This window comes from Heloderma suspectum, chromosome 7 (assembly GCF_057233095.1).
Source record: "Heloderma suspectum isolate Gila_16-S chromosome 7, 16-S_ref, whole genome shotgun sequence".
In the NCBI taxonomy this organism is placed as follows: domain Eukaryota; kingdom Metazoa; phylum Chordata; class Lepidosauria; order Squamata; family Helodermatidae; genus Heloderma; species Heloderma suspectum.
Genome location: NC_139464.1, coordinates 76097424 through 76111922, shown reverse-complemented (window position 1 = coordinate 76111922; position 14499 = coordinate 76097424). Strand labels below are relative to the sequence as shown.

Below are 14499 nucleotides of genomic sequence, written 5' to 3'. Positions count from 1 at the left end.
TGTGCGTCGGAAGACTGAGTACAAGTCAGTCTGCACATAAAGGTAGATTCTGCTGTTGAATTAATGCCATCAGCTCCAGTTTCTGAAGCATACAGTTCAAAGTTAGACTGAAACCAATTTATCCAACCACTGAGTGAACTAATATTGTGCTAGTTTAATAAAATCTTTGGGCATGCTACTGCAAATGTTGCTTTAGGTTTTAATTGTTGAAAGCTGAATCTCCCCTGTGACAGCAGATGGTCTGGCCACAATCTGGAAGCTAGCATGCATAGTATATTCAAGTGATTCCCCACAACAGTTGTATACCCAATAATGTGTAAAACAACCCTGGAATAAGCATTGTGCCCTGTGGTCTTAACGGTGGACTGACTAAGCCCTCTGACCTTAACAGTGGACAAGTATGCCTTCTCATCAAATTTGCTATGTGAATTTAAATCCCAGGCGTTCCCTTTAAAAGCAGAGAATCACACTGAGAACAAGGTAAGATCAAAGCATGGATCCAGACCCTGGCTTGTTCTCAAGCCAATTTGAACCAGTATGGATGTCATGGGGAACTATGGTTGGTTTAAAATTGAGCGGTTTTTCTTCCTATTAGATCTGAACTGAGCCAATGTCTCAAATATTACCATATCATGTTCCAGAAAGAGCCAATTATAGTCTGGCAGTGGGTATGTATTGTATTCCAATCATACTATAGTGTGCTCTCCCACATGCCTTGTTCCTTATTTTAATTCTTCATTCCAAATACAGGATTAAAAGCACATGAACGCTACAAGTTTCATAGGGCACTATTTGAAATAGCACATACATGACTTGTAACATTTCTCTAGGAGACAATCCATTTTTATAAATTATTCAGCTTTCTTGCTTCCTTTATTGTAAGTGGAATAGTTATTTTCAGGACATTGAAATTATGGGCAAATCTTTTTGTTGACAAACTGTCATCTCTTACCTGTACATGAGTAGTCATCAATCCTGATGTAACCTGTTTTGCAGATGCACATGAATGATCCTGGTGTGTTTACACACATGGTATTCTCCCGACAGTAATGCCTCCCTTCAGCACATTCATCAATATCTGTAGACAGAATAGTAAGGCCAATTGAACAAACACTGCTGGGTTTCCTGTTGTTTACACAGACCAGAAAGCAGTCTGCACACTAGAGCATTTGCCTCTGCCTTATTTTGCCAGGCGTAGGATGAGAGTTCAGCAGCCCAAATCTGACACTGTGGCTACTGATTAATAGAAACAGGCTGCTTCATCTTTTCTAACATCTTAAAAATGTGTATTTTCTAACTATGCACTTAAGGAAAGGAAAACGTATCTCAAAGAGCTATAGTTGCTGCTGCTGCTGCTGCTACTACTACTATGACTAATAATAACAACCAGCAACAATAATTACTTATTTCTTAAGAACACAGGAGGAGCCCTGCTGGATCAGACCAAGGGTCCATCTAGTCCAGCATTCTGTTCACACAGTGGCCAGCCAGCTGCCCCCAGGAAACCCACAAGCAGGACATGAATGAAACAGCACCCTCCGGCCCATGTTCCCCAGCAACTGGTGTAGGCATACTGCTTCTGATACTGGATGCAGCATATAGCCATGAGGACTAGTCGCGATTGTACTTCCACTATATTTTTGTTATTTTAGTGTGTGTGTGTGTGTGTGTGTGTGTGTGTGTATATAGAGAGAGACAGACAGACAGACAGACAGATAGACAGACAGAGAACTGTGATTATCTGGTAGATTAAGCAACTATAGTTTCAGTTGATTAATCTGGGAGAACCAATTTTAAGTGGCAGGAATGAGAATTTGGGGCATATTTATCTGTTGAGTCTATAAAATATCAGATATGTCCTCATTCTAACAATGAGTGGAAGTTCCTATTTATTAAGGCAAAAGCCATCCCATCTCATGTGTAAATAGCTGTCCCCCCCCCCCAATATGTCATACGCACTGAGGACAGTTTCTTGGGTGCCACTCTCACAAAAGTCTCCAGTCTCTGAATCCCCTACCCACCCACTCCTCCACACACACCCACACACAGTTTTCTCCTGTCCTCTCTTCTGGTCTTTTGTACTTTCTAGGTGATTTCATCCACCCACATGACATCAAGCATCCTATCTGCTCTAGTAACAAAACAAAAAAAGTATAACCATTGTATTTCTGACTTTTCTTGTTCTCCAAATAAGCCTCTTATAAGTTGACGATACCTTAACATAAACTTAAAACAATTCGTATCTTGCTACTTCTTCCCTCACATTATCTTCACTGACTGACCTTTTCAAAAAAATGATCCCTGTGAAGAATATCTTGCTCAGTCAAAATGGGATGGTTCTTTTGAACTGTATCTATGTCTTGGGAGGCTTTTTGTCAATACCTGCCTCTCAACTAGGTGCAGCATAAGAACACAGGGCCGGGTCTCTGAAAGCTCTGATCCCGCACCAGATATCTGACTGTACATGGATGTATTAGGGCCCAATGCCATGATGCAGGAATCCTAATATCAGTCAGCAAGCACAAATTATTCTTAAATGCAAGCTCCTTAGAACTGCTTTTGTGAAGTATCCCCACCCCAGCTTTTTTTAAAGGCATATTTTCAGCCACGTGTGTAGTAAATAAAACTTGACCTAATTTTTAGAAGATATGGTAGGAGTGCAGCATTGATAAAAAAAAATGTCCTCATTAAATTTTAAAGGATAACACTGAACAGCATCCAACTGTGTGTGAAATGGCATTTAAAAAAGAAAATTATATTTATTCAGAAATAACTGTTAAAAGCAAGTCAGTAAAACAGTCACACTGCCTTCCATTGTGGATGTCCAAAATTGTCAAGACACTCTGAATCAAGCATAGAATAAAAGGGGTTGAGATGGAAGCTTTAGGATTAATTTTTATGCCTAGTACTGCAGTTAATGGCTTGCTTCTCATGCATTTTGGTGAGCTTTTATCTATTTTATCATGACTGAAGTTATACAACAATGCAAACATATATAATGAGCAACTATACGGCAACACAAAGGTACTGAAAATGGTTTCTCCAATGCTTAAATGAACAGTTGGCTAATGGCACTGTATTTAGAATCATGATTTCATGAATTAATCCTGTATTCCACCATATTAGAAGAAATCTCTCTTACGACCTTTAGCATGAGAAAGCAAGATATGATACCAAATTTGTTGTTGTTCAGTCGTTCAGTCGTGTCCGACTCTTCGTGACCCCATGGACCATAGCACGCCAGGCCTTCCTGTCCTGCGCTCTCTCCCGGAGCGTGCTCAAGTTCATATTCATTGCATCCGTGATGCTATCTAGCCATCTCATCCTCTGCCGTCCCCTTCTCCTTTTGCCTTCAGTCTTTCCCAGCATCAGGGTCTTTTCCAGGGAGTTTTCTCTTCGCATTAGGTGGCCAAAATATTGGAGCTTCAGCTTCATTATCTGTCCTTCCAATGAGCACTCAGGGTTGATTTCCTTTAGGATGGACTGATTTGACTTCCTTGAAGTCCAGGGGACTCGTAAGAGTCTTCTCCAGCACCACAGTTCGAAAGCATCCATTCTTCGGCGCTCAGCCTTCCTTATCGTCCAGCTCTCACAGCCATACATTACTACTGGGAAAACCATAGCTTTGATTAGACGGACCTTTGTCGGCAAGGTGATGTCTCTGCTTCTTACTATGCTGTCTAGGTTGGCCATAGCTTTCCTCCCAAGGAGCAAGCGTCTTTTAATTTCATGGCTACAGTCACCGTCTGCGGTGATCTTGGAGCCCAAGAAAGTAAAATCTGTCACTGCTTCCATTTCTTCCCCTTCTATATGCCAGGAAGTGATGGGGCCAGATGCCATGATCTTAGTTTTTTTAATGTTGAGTTTCAAACCAGCTTTTGCACTCTCCTCTTTCACCCTCAACAAGAGGCTCTTTAGATCCTCTTCGCTTTCTGCCATTAGGGTGGTATCGTCTGCATATCGGAGGTTGTTGATAATTCTCCCAGCAATCTTAATTCCGACCTCTGATTCATCCAACCCGGCATTTCTCATGATGTACTCTGCATATAAGTTAAATAAGCAGGGTGACAATATGCAGCCTTGTCGTACTCCTTTCCCAATTTTGAACCAATCGGTTGTTCCATGTCTGGTTCTGACTGTTGCTTCTTGACCCTCATACAGGTTTCTCAGGAGACAGGTAAGGTGGTCTGGTACTCCCATCACTTTAAGAATTTGCCACAGTTTGTTGTGATCCACACAATCAAAGGCTTTAGCGTAGTCAATGAAGCAGAAATAGACGTTTTTCTGGAATTCTCTTGCTTTCTCCATGATGCAGCGAATGTTGGCGATTTGATCTCTAGTTCCTCTGCCTCTTCTAAACCCAGCTTGTACTTCCGGTAGTTCTCGGTTCACATACTGCTGAAGCCTAGCTTGTAGGATTTTGAGCATCACCTTGCTGGCATGTGAAATGAGCGCAATTGTGCGGTAGTTTGAACACTCTTTGGCGTTGCCCTTCTTTGGAATTGGAATGTAAACTGACCTTTTCCAGTCTTGTGGCCACTGTTGAGTGTTCCAGATTTGTTGGCATATTGAATGCAGCACTTTAACAGCATCATCTTTTAGGATTTTAAATAGCTCGGCTGGAATACTGTCATCTCCACTAGCTTTGTTGTTACTAATGCTTCCTAAGGCCCACTTGACTTCACTCTCTAGGATGTCCGGCTCAAGTTCAGTGACCGCACTATCATGGTTATCAGGGACATTCAGATCTTTCCTGTATAGTTCTTCTGTGTATTCTTGCCACCTCTTCTTAATCTCATCTGCTTCTGTTAGGTCCCTGCCTTCTTTGTCCTTTATCATGCCCGTCTTTGCACAAAACGTTCCCTTGAGATCTCCAATTTTCTTGAAGAGATCTCTAGTCTTTCCCATTCTGTTGTTTTCCTCGATTTCTTTGCATTGTTCATTTAAGAAGGCCTTCTTGTCTCTCCTTGCTATTCTCTGGAACTCTGCATTCAGTTGGGTATATCTTCCCCTTTCTCCCTTACTTTTCGCTTCCCTTCTTTCGTGAGCTACTTGTAAAACCTCATCAGACAGCCACTTTGCTTTCTTGCATTTCTTTTTCTTTGGGATGGATTTCGTTGCTGCCTCCTGAACAATGTTACGGACCTCCGTCCATAGTTCCTCAGGCACTCTGTCTATCAGGTCTAATCCCTGAAATCTATTCCTCACCTCCACTGTATATTCATCAGGGATATGATTTAGGTCATACCTGAACGGTTTAGTGGTTTTCCCGACGTTCTTCAATTTAAGCCGAAATTTTGCAAGAAGCAGCTCATGATCTGAGCCACAGTCAGCTCCAGGTCTTGTTTTTACTGACTGTATGGAGCTTCTCCATCTTTGGCTGCAAAGGACATAATCAATCTGATTTCGATATTGACCATCTGGTGACGTCCATGTGTAGAGTCGCCTCTTGTGCTGTTGGAAAAGAGTGTTTGCTATGATCAGCATGTTCTCTTGGCAAAACTCTATTAGCTTTTGTCCTGCTTCATTTTGTACACCAAGGCCATGCCTGCCTGTTATCCCGGTGATTTCTTGACTTCCTACTTTAGCATTCCAATCCCCTATGATGAAGAGGACATCTTTTTTTGGTGTTAGTTCTAGAAGGTGTTGTAGGTCTTCATAGAACCGATCAACCTCAGCTTCTTTGGCCTCAGTGGTTGGGGCATAGACTTGAATTACTGTGATGTTGAATGGTTTGCCTTGGATTCGTACTGAGATCATTCTATCATTTTTAAGATTGTACCCCAGTACTGCTTTTCCCACCCTTTTGTTGACTATGAGTGCTACTCCATTTCTTCTAAGGGATTCTTGCCCACAATAGTAGATATGATGGTCACCTGAATTAAATTCGCCCATGCCTGTCCATTTGAGTTCGCTGATTCCCAAGATGTCGATGTTCAATCTTGCCATCTCATGTTTGACCACCTCCAGCTTACCTTGATTCATTGATCTGACATTCCAGGTTCCTAAACAATATTGTTCTTTACAGCATCGGATTTTCTTTTCACCACCAGACACATCCACAGCTGAGTGTCCTTTCGGCTTTGGCCCAGCCGCTTCACTCTTTCTGGCGCTACTTGGAAATACCCTCTGCTCTTCCCCAGTAGCATATTGGACACCTTCCGACCTGAGGGGCTCATCTTCCGGCGTCATCTCTTTTAGCCTTGTGATACGTTCCATGGGGTTTTCTTGGCAAGAATACTGGAGTGGGTTGCCATTTCCTTCTCCAGTGGACCACATTTTGTCAGAACTCTCTGCCATGACCTGTCCGTCTTGGGTGGCCCTGCACGGCATAGCTTATGGCTTCACTGATATGGCTTCAATGATACCAAATTACAAAGCTGTTAAAAAATAGAGGGGGCCAATTTCTTAACAGCCCCTAATTAGCCAAAGAGGCAGAGATGAAGAACACATTTTCTACTTTAAAAGGCCAAAGTGCCTGAACTCTGGTGGGTGCAATGCCCTCAAAGAGGCTTGGAGGGGCCCAGGTTTCACATACATATGTGGAAACAGGGAGAAGTTACAGCTCTTGGCTTTGGGAGTTTTCCTGGAAAAACTCAAATTTCACCTGCGCCTTGCACACAAGCCAGTTGGCCAAAGTACCTGGAATTTGGCAAGTGAGATGCCCTGGAGGGGGGCTGGGAGATGCCAAGGTGTCACGCACGTGTGTGGAATCGGGGAGAAGTTATAGCTCTTTGCTTGGAAAGTGGCTTTGGAAAACGTCACATTTTAACTCCACCTAGCACAAAAAACAAATAGGCCAAAGTGTCTGAAATTTTGGAGGTTGCCTCCTCTCCAGGGGGGTGGAGAGGTCCCCAATTCCCATGCCTGTATCCTACAAACTGGAAAAATTATAACCATTTGTGTTTCCCATGCAAGTCAATGGGAAAACGCCAAAACCATGCAATCTGGATATCCGAATCTCACTTCGGATTCGGATCCGAGTCAGATCAGAGGGGGTCTGAATCAGTCCAAGGTGGATCAGGATTGCGTCAGATGATCCGAAGCAGCATCTGAAGTGGATCGGGGGGTCCGTCTACAGCCCTAAAAACTAGATTCATCCTTTGCCCTTTTCCCTAATAGCAGGTATCAAGTAGGCAGGTACATTACTACAATGATTAAAAACATTCTCAACAAAAACCAATTTAAAATGTGTACTAAATATCATGTGCACTGCAATCTTATACCTGTCTACTTAACAATAGGTCCCACTGAGTTCAGTTAGCTTTAACTAACTGTGCAATCTTAGTGTAGGAAGCTGCAGCCTCCAACCATTCACTTGGAATTGGTCCATCTCAAGGTGATAAAATATATGGTTGAATAAATGATGTAAATATTGTGGGCTAAACCCACAGCGTAGCTAAGAATGTAGCTACTTCTGTAATTATCCCAAAAACTAATACTTATTTTCTTTGTCCTGAAAAAGACCCTATTTTGTTCATGCTTAGTTACTCTTTAAAACAGGTATTGAAAATAAAACTTTTTAAATGTAATTATCTGGCTTCACCTGACAAGGTAATTGCTCAAAGGCTAGTTATTAATGGAGAAGGAAATCTTTAGCTACACACTGTTCTAGTTCAGTGTGTCTTGACAGCAGGAAATGTAGGTGAAGAAGGAAGATATTGGATATGTTTCATATTTTCAAGGGCTGGCATCTTTATATTTCACATGTTTCTAGATAAAGTAGTAGGGGTTACTTCAGGGCTAGTTCCACAACCATGTACATCAGTTTGTTACTCAACTCTTGATGACTGTTGGCTGACTTTGTGAACTCCATTCCATCAAAAAGCATTGTGTGCAGTCATCAAGCCATAAACAGGGTGCCTTTGAACATATATCATCCAACCTAGGTCACAAGTTGACATGGAACTCTAAGGAAACTGTGTAAATAACAGTGTTCTTCCCAGCAGATAAGCCCTATTAAGTTAGCAACAAATTTATGGTGCTGAACAGCTCTATGTTTACATGTTCCCCTTCATATATTGCAACCCAGTTCAGTTATACTCAGCTAAGACATGGTGCTTTTAGTGGACCTCAATGAACCATGTTGGTGCATTTAAGCACGCCTACTCATGAATGTTAATTCAGAATATCCAGTTCAGAAGATTTGGGGCTGGAGCCTATAGGAATAGGAGCTGAATCATTTAGAACAGTGGCTATGATTGTATATGTCTAATGTATACAGAGACTCCTGCAAGTAAAGGTTTTTCTACCAACTTCAGTGCAACACAAGCAGAGCTTGCTTCCTCGACATATTACAGTTAGTGGGAAAGGTGTTACACATTAGGGATGTCTCAAGACCAAGGACACACATAAATGCAAGCATCCCCAATCAAATGCTTGTGAGCAGAACTGAAGAGAACACAGACTGGCATGCAGCCCTTTCCAAGTGGGCCCTACTCACCTTGATCCTATGAACTACCTGTGCAACCTGCCCCTGCCCCAGAGGTCCCCATTAACATACTTTGGGGCAAAGGGAAGGGCAGAAGTGGCTTCAGAAGCTCCAGTCCCCAGCACAGCATCTTTTATACTAAGGACTAGACTGAGATGGCAACTTCCAGAATCCCATCAGAAAAAAATGATGTGGTGTGCACCACTCCTCTCAAAGGAGAAGGCCACCAGCATTTCATTTTCCTCTATGGGAAAGGACTGGGTACAAGCATCTGCATCTTCGGTAGAAAATGACACTCCGGGTGAAGTTCCTGGGTACCTTGGCCCTAAGGCCTTCTCCATCAGTGGCAGCAGCACACACAGCATCATTTCCCCACTGGAAGTCCCAGTCCAGTCCCCAACATGAAAAGCTGCAAGAGATAACCGAGCTCTGAAAGCTGCTGCTGCTGCTGCCACCACCTCCATCTTTTCTCCTTTTCCGTTGTCTAACACTAAGTTAATGGGGACCTTTAGGTAAGAAGAAGGTGGCAGTAGCATGGGCACCCTTTGAAGTCTCTCGAGGGCTTCTCACGTATGTGTGCTTGGAACACATACGAAGCCCTGTCCTGTGCTGGGACAAGCTCAGGAATGATCGCGTATGCCTGCTGCACCTGCATGTGCTTCAAATGTATTCTGTTGTTTCCCTACACATAAGAAACTCTGTATCAGGCTGAATACAAACAAAAATAGTGTTCCTTCATATTATCTTATGAAGTTCCAAAAAGCTTTATAATATTTAATATTTTAAATAACAGGCAGGCCTGACATTTGACCTAAACTTTTTTTTCTTTTGGTTTATGTACTCATATTTCTCTATAGAAATACTCCCTATACAACATGCACATTAGGCTACTGAAGATATCCTTAATTTCGATTTTAGTGAAATTAACACGGTAAAAAGACTACATAATATTTTTTGCTCTTTGTTCTTGTTTCTACAAACCTCCACACTTAAACACTGCAGTTAAATTAGAGATTAGTTTCTTACCAACTTGAAAAAACATTAAAAGGTTTTTATTTTTGTCTAAAAGCCATTCCAGTTTTATATTGCCCTCATGGAACAGCGAGACTCCCATATAATCGTACATACAGATATGCCTACGGCTGTTGAGTTAGCATTTCTGGATTTTTTGCTGCTGTAGAGTGTATTATAAAGTATATTCATTTTACTGATCATTGTTTATGAGAGTGTTGTTTATAAAACTGTCATTTTTAAATTGTATTTTTTATTACTGCCATTGTTTTATTGTTTTTTCTGGAAGCTGTCTCAGGCCTTTGAGAATTGGAAACCCAAATGTTTTAAAGAAATGAATATTAAGGGTTGGATCCAGAGAAACTTTTCTGTCCTCTCCAACCTCGGCAGTCCCCCAGCTCCCTGCAAAAGCCTCCTCTGCTAATGGAAGGCACCACAGCCCACCCCATTCAGCAGGGGGAATGACCCTCATGGCATTTTAGAGGACTTGGGAGTGTATTGAGGAGAGGAGGCGCGGGAAAGCCACCCACCTCCATCCGCTGATATTTCTTTGGATCCAAGCCTAAATAAATATATTGGAAATACAGATTAATAAACATTCATGGTGCAGAATTCTTTTCATTTTAAAAAAATCTCAGGAAAAATTACAAATCCAGATGCTGTGAGAAAAGTAAAATATAAAATCCAGAATACAGCCCATTTTAATTTAATATACTTCACTGGCAGTAAAATACGGTGCAGAACATAAACTGTAGTAAAACAAATTCTGCAGCAAACTGGTGGCGTTCTCTTTTGTAATTTGGGACACATTGCCCTATGGGACAGCTATTTCCCTCATCCCCAAGAACGCCCCTAAGAACAACTTTTGTGGTCATCCAACATGCAATTTGAAGCAGTGGCAAATACTTTTCTTTTGTTAAAAAAAGAAAGAAAAATAACCCTCAAGCACCACATCTTTAAAGGCAAGCAGACCCCCACCCAAAAGTTCTTAGAGCCCCCTCCCCCAATTAATCTCCCAATTAATTTTCACTCCCCCCCCCGAAATGCCAAAATCCCCCGAAAAAACCCTAAGCTGAATATTAGGCACAGTTCCAACATTCCAAAATCCAGAAGTGTCACTGGAATCCAGAAGCGCAGCTGGAATTCAACTGGAGTAGAACCAAAAGGATGTTGGAATCTTGGAATAATTAAGGAGCAGAAGTGCCCTAACCCTGGCGCCAGCTTGTCTGGCAGGGGGGGGGCTATTGCGGGCGGGTGGGGAAAGAAGACGTGGCAGGGTGCCATTGGGGCGCCCCCCAGTGGCACCACCAGGCGGGTAGGGGCCTGCAAAGCCCTCTTAAGCTCTGCGCCTCTCCCAACCAGCTCTCTCACACTCGCAGCTCGGCTGACACTGTGCGAGAGAGAGTCTTCGCTCGCTCCAGGGGCGGCAGCACTCACTTCAGGCAGCGCATGCGTCCTGCATCCCTTCCCGCTCCTCTGCGCCACTGCTTGCTCTGGCGTGCGGCTGACGTGGCGACCAGCTCCGGCTGGTCGCCCTCGTGGCTGGTGCTTCCAGCTGCCTCTGTGGGCGATGGCGCTCATGCCAAGCGGGGTGCACATCCTGCCCCCTCCCCTCGCATCCGCTGCTTGCCCTCAGGCTGTGGCGGACACAGCAGCCGGCTCCAGTTGGCCCCAGTCGTCGCCAGCAGCAGGCGATCGCTGTGTTTAGCAAGCCGCGTGCCGCACATGCTGCCACCTGCGGCACGGCGGCCGCTGGGCCAGCCCCGATCCAGGCCCTCCCATGCCTCCATTAGCGGCCTCACCTTGCCTGGGCCAGCTTCATTGGGCCTTTGCCCCACAGGTTTGGAGTTTCATGGGGGAGGGCAATTGCTGGCTGGCACCCCTAAAAGGGCCTGTGGGTCTCTGAGCCCTTTGCTTCAGATCTGTGAGCTGCCAAGGCAGCCATTTACAATTAGCTTACTGGCAGGGTGTTTGAGCCCCTAGCAGTGCTTTTCCAAAAAAAAGAAAAAAAAATCACTCAGTGGCTGTTTTGAGCACACCTGCCCTTCTGGAGCCATCATGCCCCCGAAGGAGGGACAGGGGGTGGAAAAGGTAAGGGTAAGGCTCCACGACCCCCCACGAAAAAGCCACAACATAGGCACGATTCTGGGTCAGAGGACGATGCGGGCCCAGTTTTGGCTTCAATCCTCACACGTTTGGAAGCAGCAGGATGCACTTCTGGGATCACACCCCCCCCCCCGGCCAGGCCCAGCAAATCCTCAGCTGTCCACCCCAACAGGACACAGCAGCAGACACAACGTTCACTGTTGCTTTCCATTGCAGCATGTCTGGACGCCATTGAGGCCTCCACCTCATCTTCGCAGGCTCACCCTGGCAGCACGCCACCGCCAGAGGCAGTCCACCTTCCTGAGGCATCCCTGTCAGCAGCGCCGCAAGCGACATCATCCACCTTGCTCACAGGGGACCTGGGCGTGGCTGCCCCGGATACAGGTGAGATGACCGCACCTCACTTTACATGGCCAGGCGGGGGACCTCTGGGGCCTTGGGGCTGGATGCCTTAGCTTACCTCCCTGGGGTGGCTGTCCACCCCAGCTAAAATGTGCCCCAGCACCTCTGCCACCATGGTTGGTGTGGCTCAGCCAGGGTCTTCCGTTGGGGGTCCCAGTTCGTTTCCTCATGTGGGGGGTTCCCCTTCCCCGCCCCACAGGTCAGTGCAGGAGCCACCTCCCTCACATCCCCCTATATGACGCCTGGGCTCCCTGCAGCTCCATCAGTCACATCCCCACAGCAGCCCCAGCCGCTTAATTCTGCTTATGCTAGTGTCTGGCAGGGACCTGCCGGATTAACTTGGGAGCCCTTGTTCCCGCAGGTGACCATCCCAGATCTTTATGCTAATCTGGGAAGAGGAGCAACGCCCACTGGGGCTATTGCTTCACCTTCGGGCTTTCGCCTGTCCTTGGCCACCAAGGAGTAGATCTCGCGGGGAGAATTTATAGATTTTTTTCCCTGTTATTTCAGGAGCCCGATGTTAATGACAGGGAAAAGCATCATGATAAATAAACTGAGTGTAGCAAGGGATGGAAGGTGGCGCGCACCTAGGGATGGCGGAGAATTTCTCCACAAATCTCCGGGAGGCCGAATGCCAACGCATTCGGCCCCCTGAAATTGGTGGTGAAATTCTCTGCCGCCCCCCCTCCGGGATGGGACTTACCTCGTGCAAATGTCCCTCTCAGCAGTGGGTCCCGGTGGCGGTTCGGCGGCGGCGGCCGGTCTTCTGACCGGCTGCCGCCGCCATTGCAAAATAAAGAAGGAAAAAAACACACACACACCCGTGATAGGCTACGTAACGATTTACGTAGCCTATCACGGCTAGATTTCCAAAGTCAGCCGTGACAGGCTACGTAAATCGTCACGTAGCCTATCACGGGTGACTTTGAAAAAAAAAAAAAGCGCGTACGCAAATGGCGGCACCCATGGGGCGCCGCCATTTGCATTCCTTAGTTTGGCACATCTAGTCTACGTAAAGATTTATGTAGACTACGGTGAAAATAAGGGCAACGCAAATAGCGTTCCCTTATTTTTGCTGTAGTCTACGTAAATAGACGTGCCTTACTAGACGTGCCAAAATAAGGAATGCAAATGGCGGCGCCCCATGGGCGCCGCCATTTGCGTACGCGCTTTTTTTTTTTCAAAGTCACCCGTGATAGGCTACGTGACGATTTACGTAGCCTATCACGGCTGACTTTGGAAATCTAGCCGTCATAGGCTACGTAAATCATTACGTAGCCTATCATGGGTGTTTTTTTGTTTTTTTTTACTTTACTTTTTTTTTTTTGCGGCCGGGTAGACGGGGCGCTCCTCCCCGGCCTGAATTTCGGTGGCGAGGGATGGGGCGCCTCCCCCCCGGCCTGAATTTCGGCCAGGCGAGGAGGGGCACCTCCCCCCCCTTGCCTGAACTTCGGGGGGAGAACCGAAGCGCCTCCCCCCCACCACAAAGCAAGCTGCGGGACCAGGTAAGTTTCTTTCATCCATCCCTACGCGCACCTGGGCGAATAGGTTGCCCATTTTTTTATTTACATTGGAATCCTCCAGCAGAGATTCCTTGAGAGGGAGTGGGTGCTCACCAAATACCTGGACATAATTTATAGGGCCTACATGGAGTATGAAAGTGCTGCCTGGCTGGCCTATGATGAGGCTTTCCACAGAAGGGCCACCACTGACCCTTCTATGCGCTGGGACGTGAAGGACCAAGACCTTCGGCTCCAATTTATGACTCCTTCCAGGCCAGGTTTTGGCGACAGATCTGACAGTGGCCACATTCTCGCCAAGCTGTCTCCCTCAATGGCCTCCCGGCCTATTGTGGGTCCAGTGGTTCAACACTGCTGGCTGTGCTGGGAGTATAGCTCCAAGGGTGCATGCTCCAGGAACCCATGCCATTTCCACTATGAATGCTCCCTTTGTGGTGGACAGCACCCATGTACCTCTTGTCCAAGAGCCCACGGATGGTGGGGTTCCCCAAGGGAAGGCCAAGGAAATAGGAAGCCTGGTGCCAGGCAACAGCCCCCTCCTAAAGGGCCCCAGCCCAGTTAAGATTGCGTTGCTCCTCCGGCTTTTAAGATACTACTCTGAGAGGGAGAACGTGTTCTGCATGAAACACGGCTTCACGCTAGGTTTTAGGATCCCTTTCCTGGGTCAGCGTAGGCCATATTCGCTCACAATCAAAAATCCATCCTTGCCATGAATCGACTGGCCCACGAGAAAATCAATAAGGAAGTACTAGTAGGATGGGTTTTAGGCCCCGTTTCCACACCTCCGATACCCAACCTAGGGATTTCCCCTCTCGGAATAGTGCCCAAGAATTCCTCTGGGTAGTTTAGGCTAATTCATAACCTCACTTTTCCCAGAGGCCAGTCTGTTAATGACGAGATTCCTGACCATCTATGCTCAGTGCGATACACCTCTTTCAATGAGGGGGTTGTCATGGTCCGGGATCTCGGCCATGGGGCACTGATGGGCAAGTGCTATATAAAGTCTACCTTTCGCATTTTGCCTATCAA

General features: G+C 45.8%; 1 protein-coding gene across 1 annotated transcript in view; it reads right to left on the bottom strand.

Moving 5' to 3' along the window:
• The window catches only part of NELL2 (neural EGFL like 2), a 197453-nt gene that overhangs the window by 90293 nt on the left and 92661 nt on the right, over window positions 1–14499 (bottom strand). Inside the window, exon 13 of the mRNA XM_084810665.1 lies at window positions 953–1078. Within this exon, the coding sequence (XP_084666791.1) occupies window positions 953–1078 (126 nt within the window). The remainder of the gene's footprint in view (window positions 1–952; window positions 1079–14499) is intronic.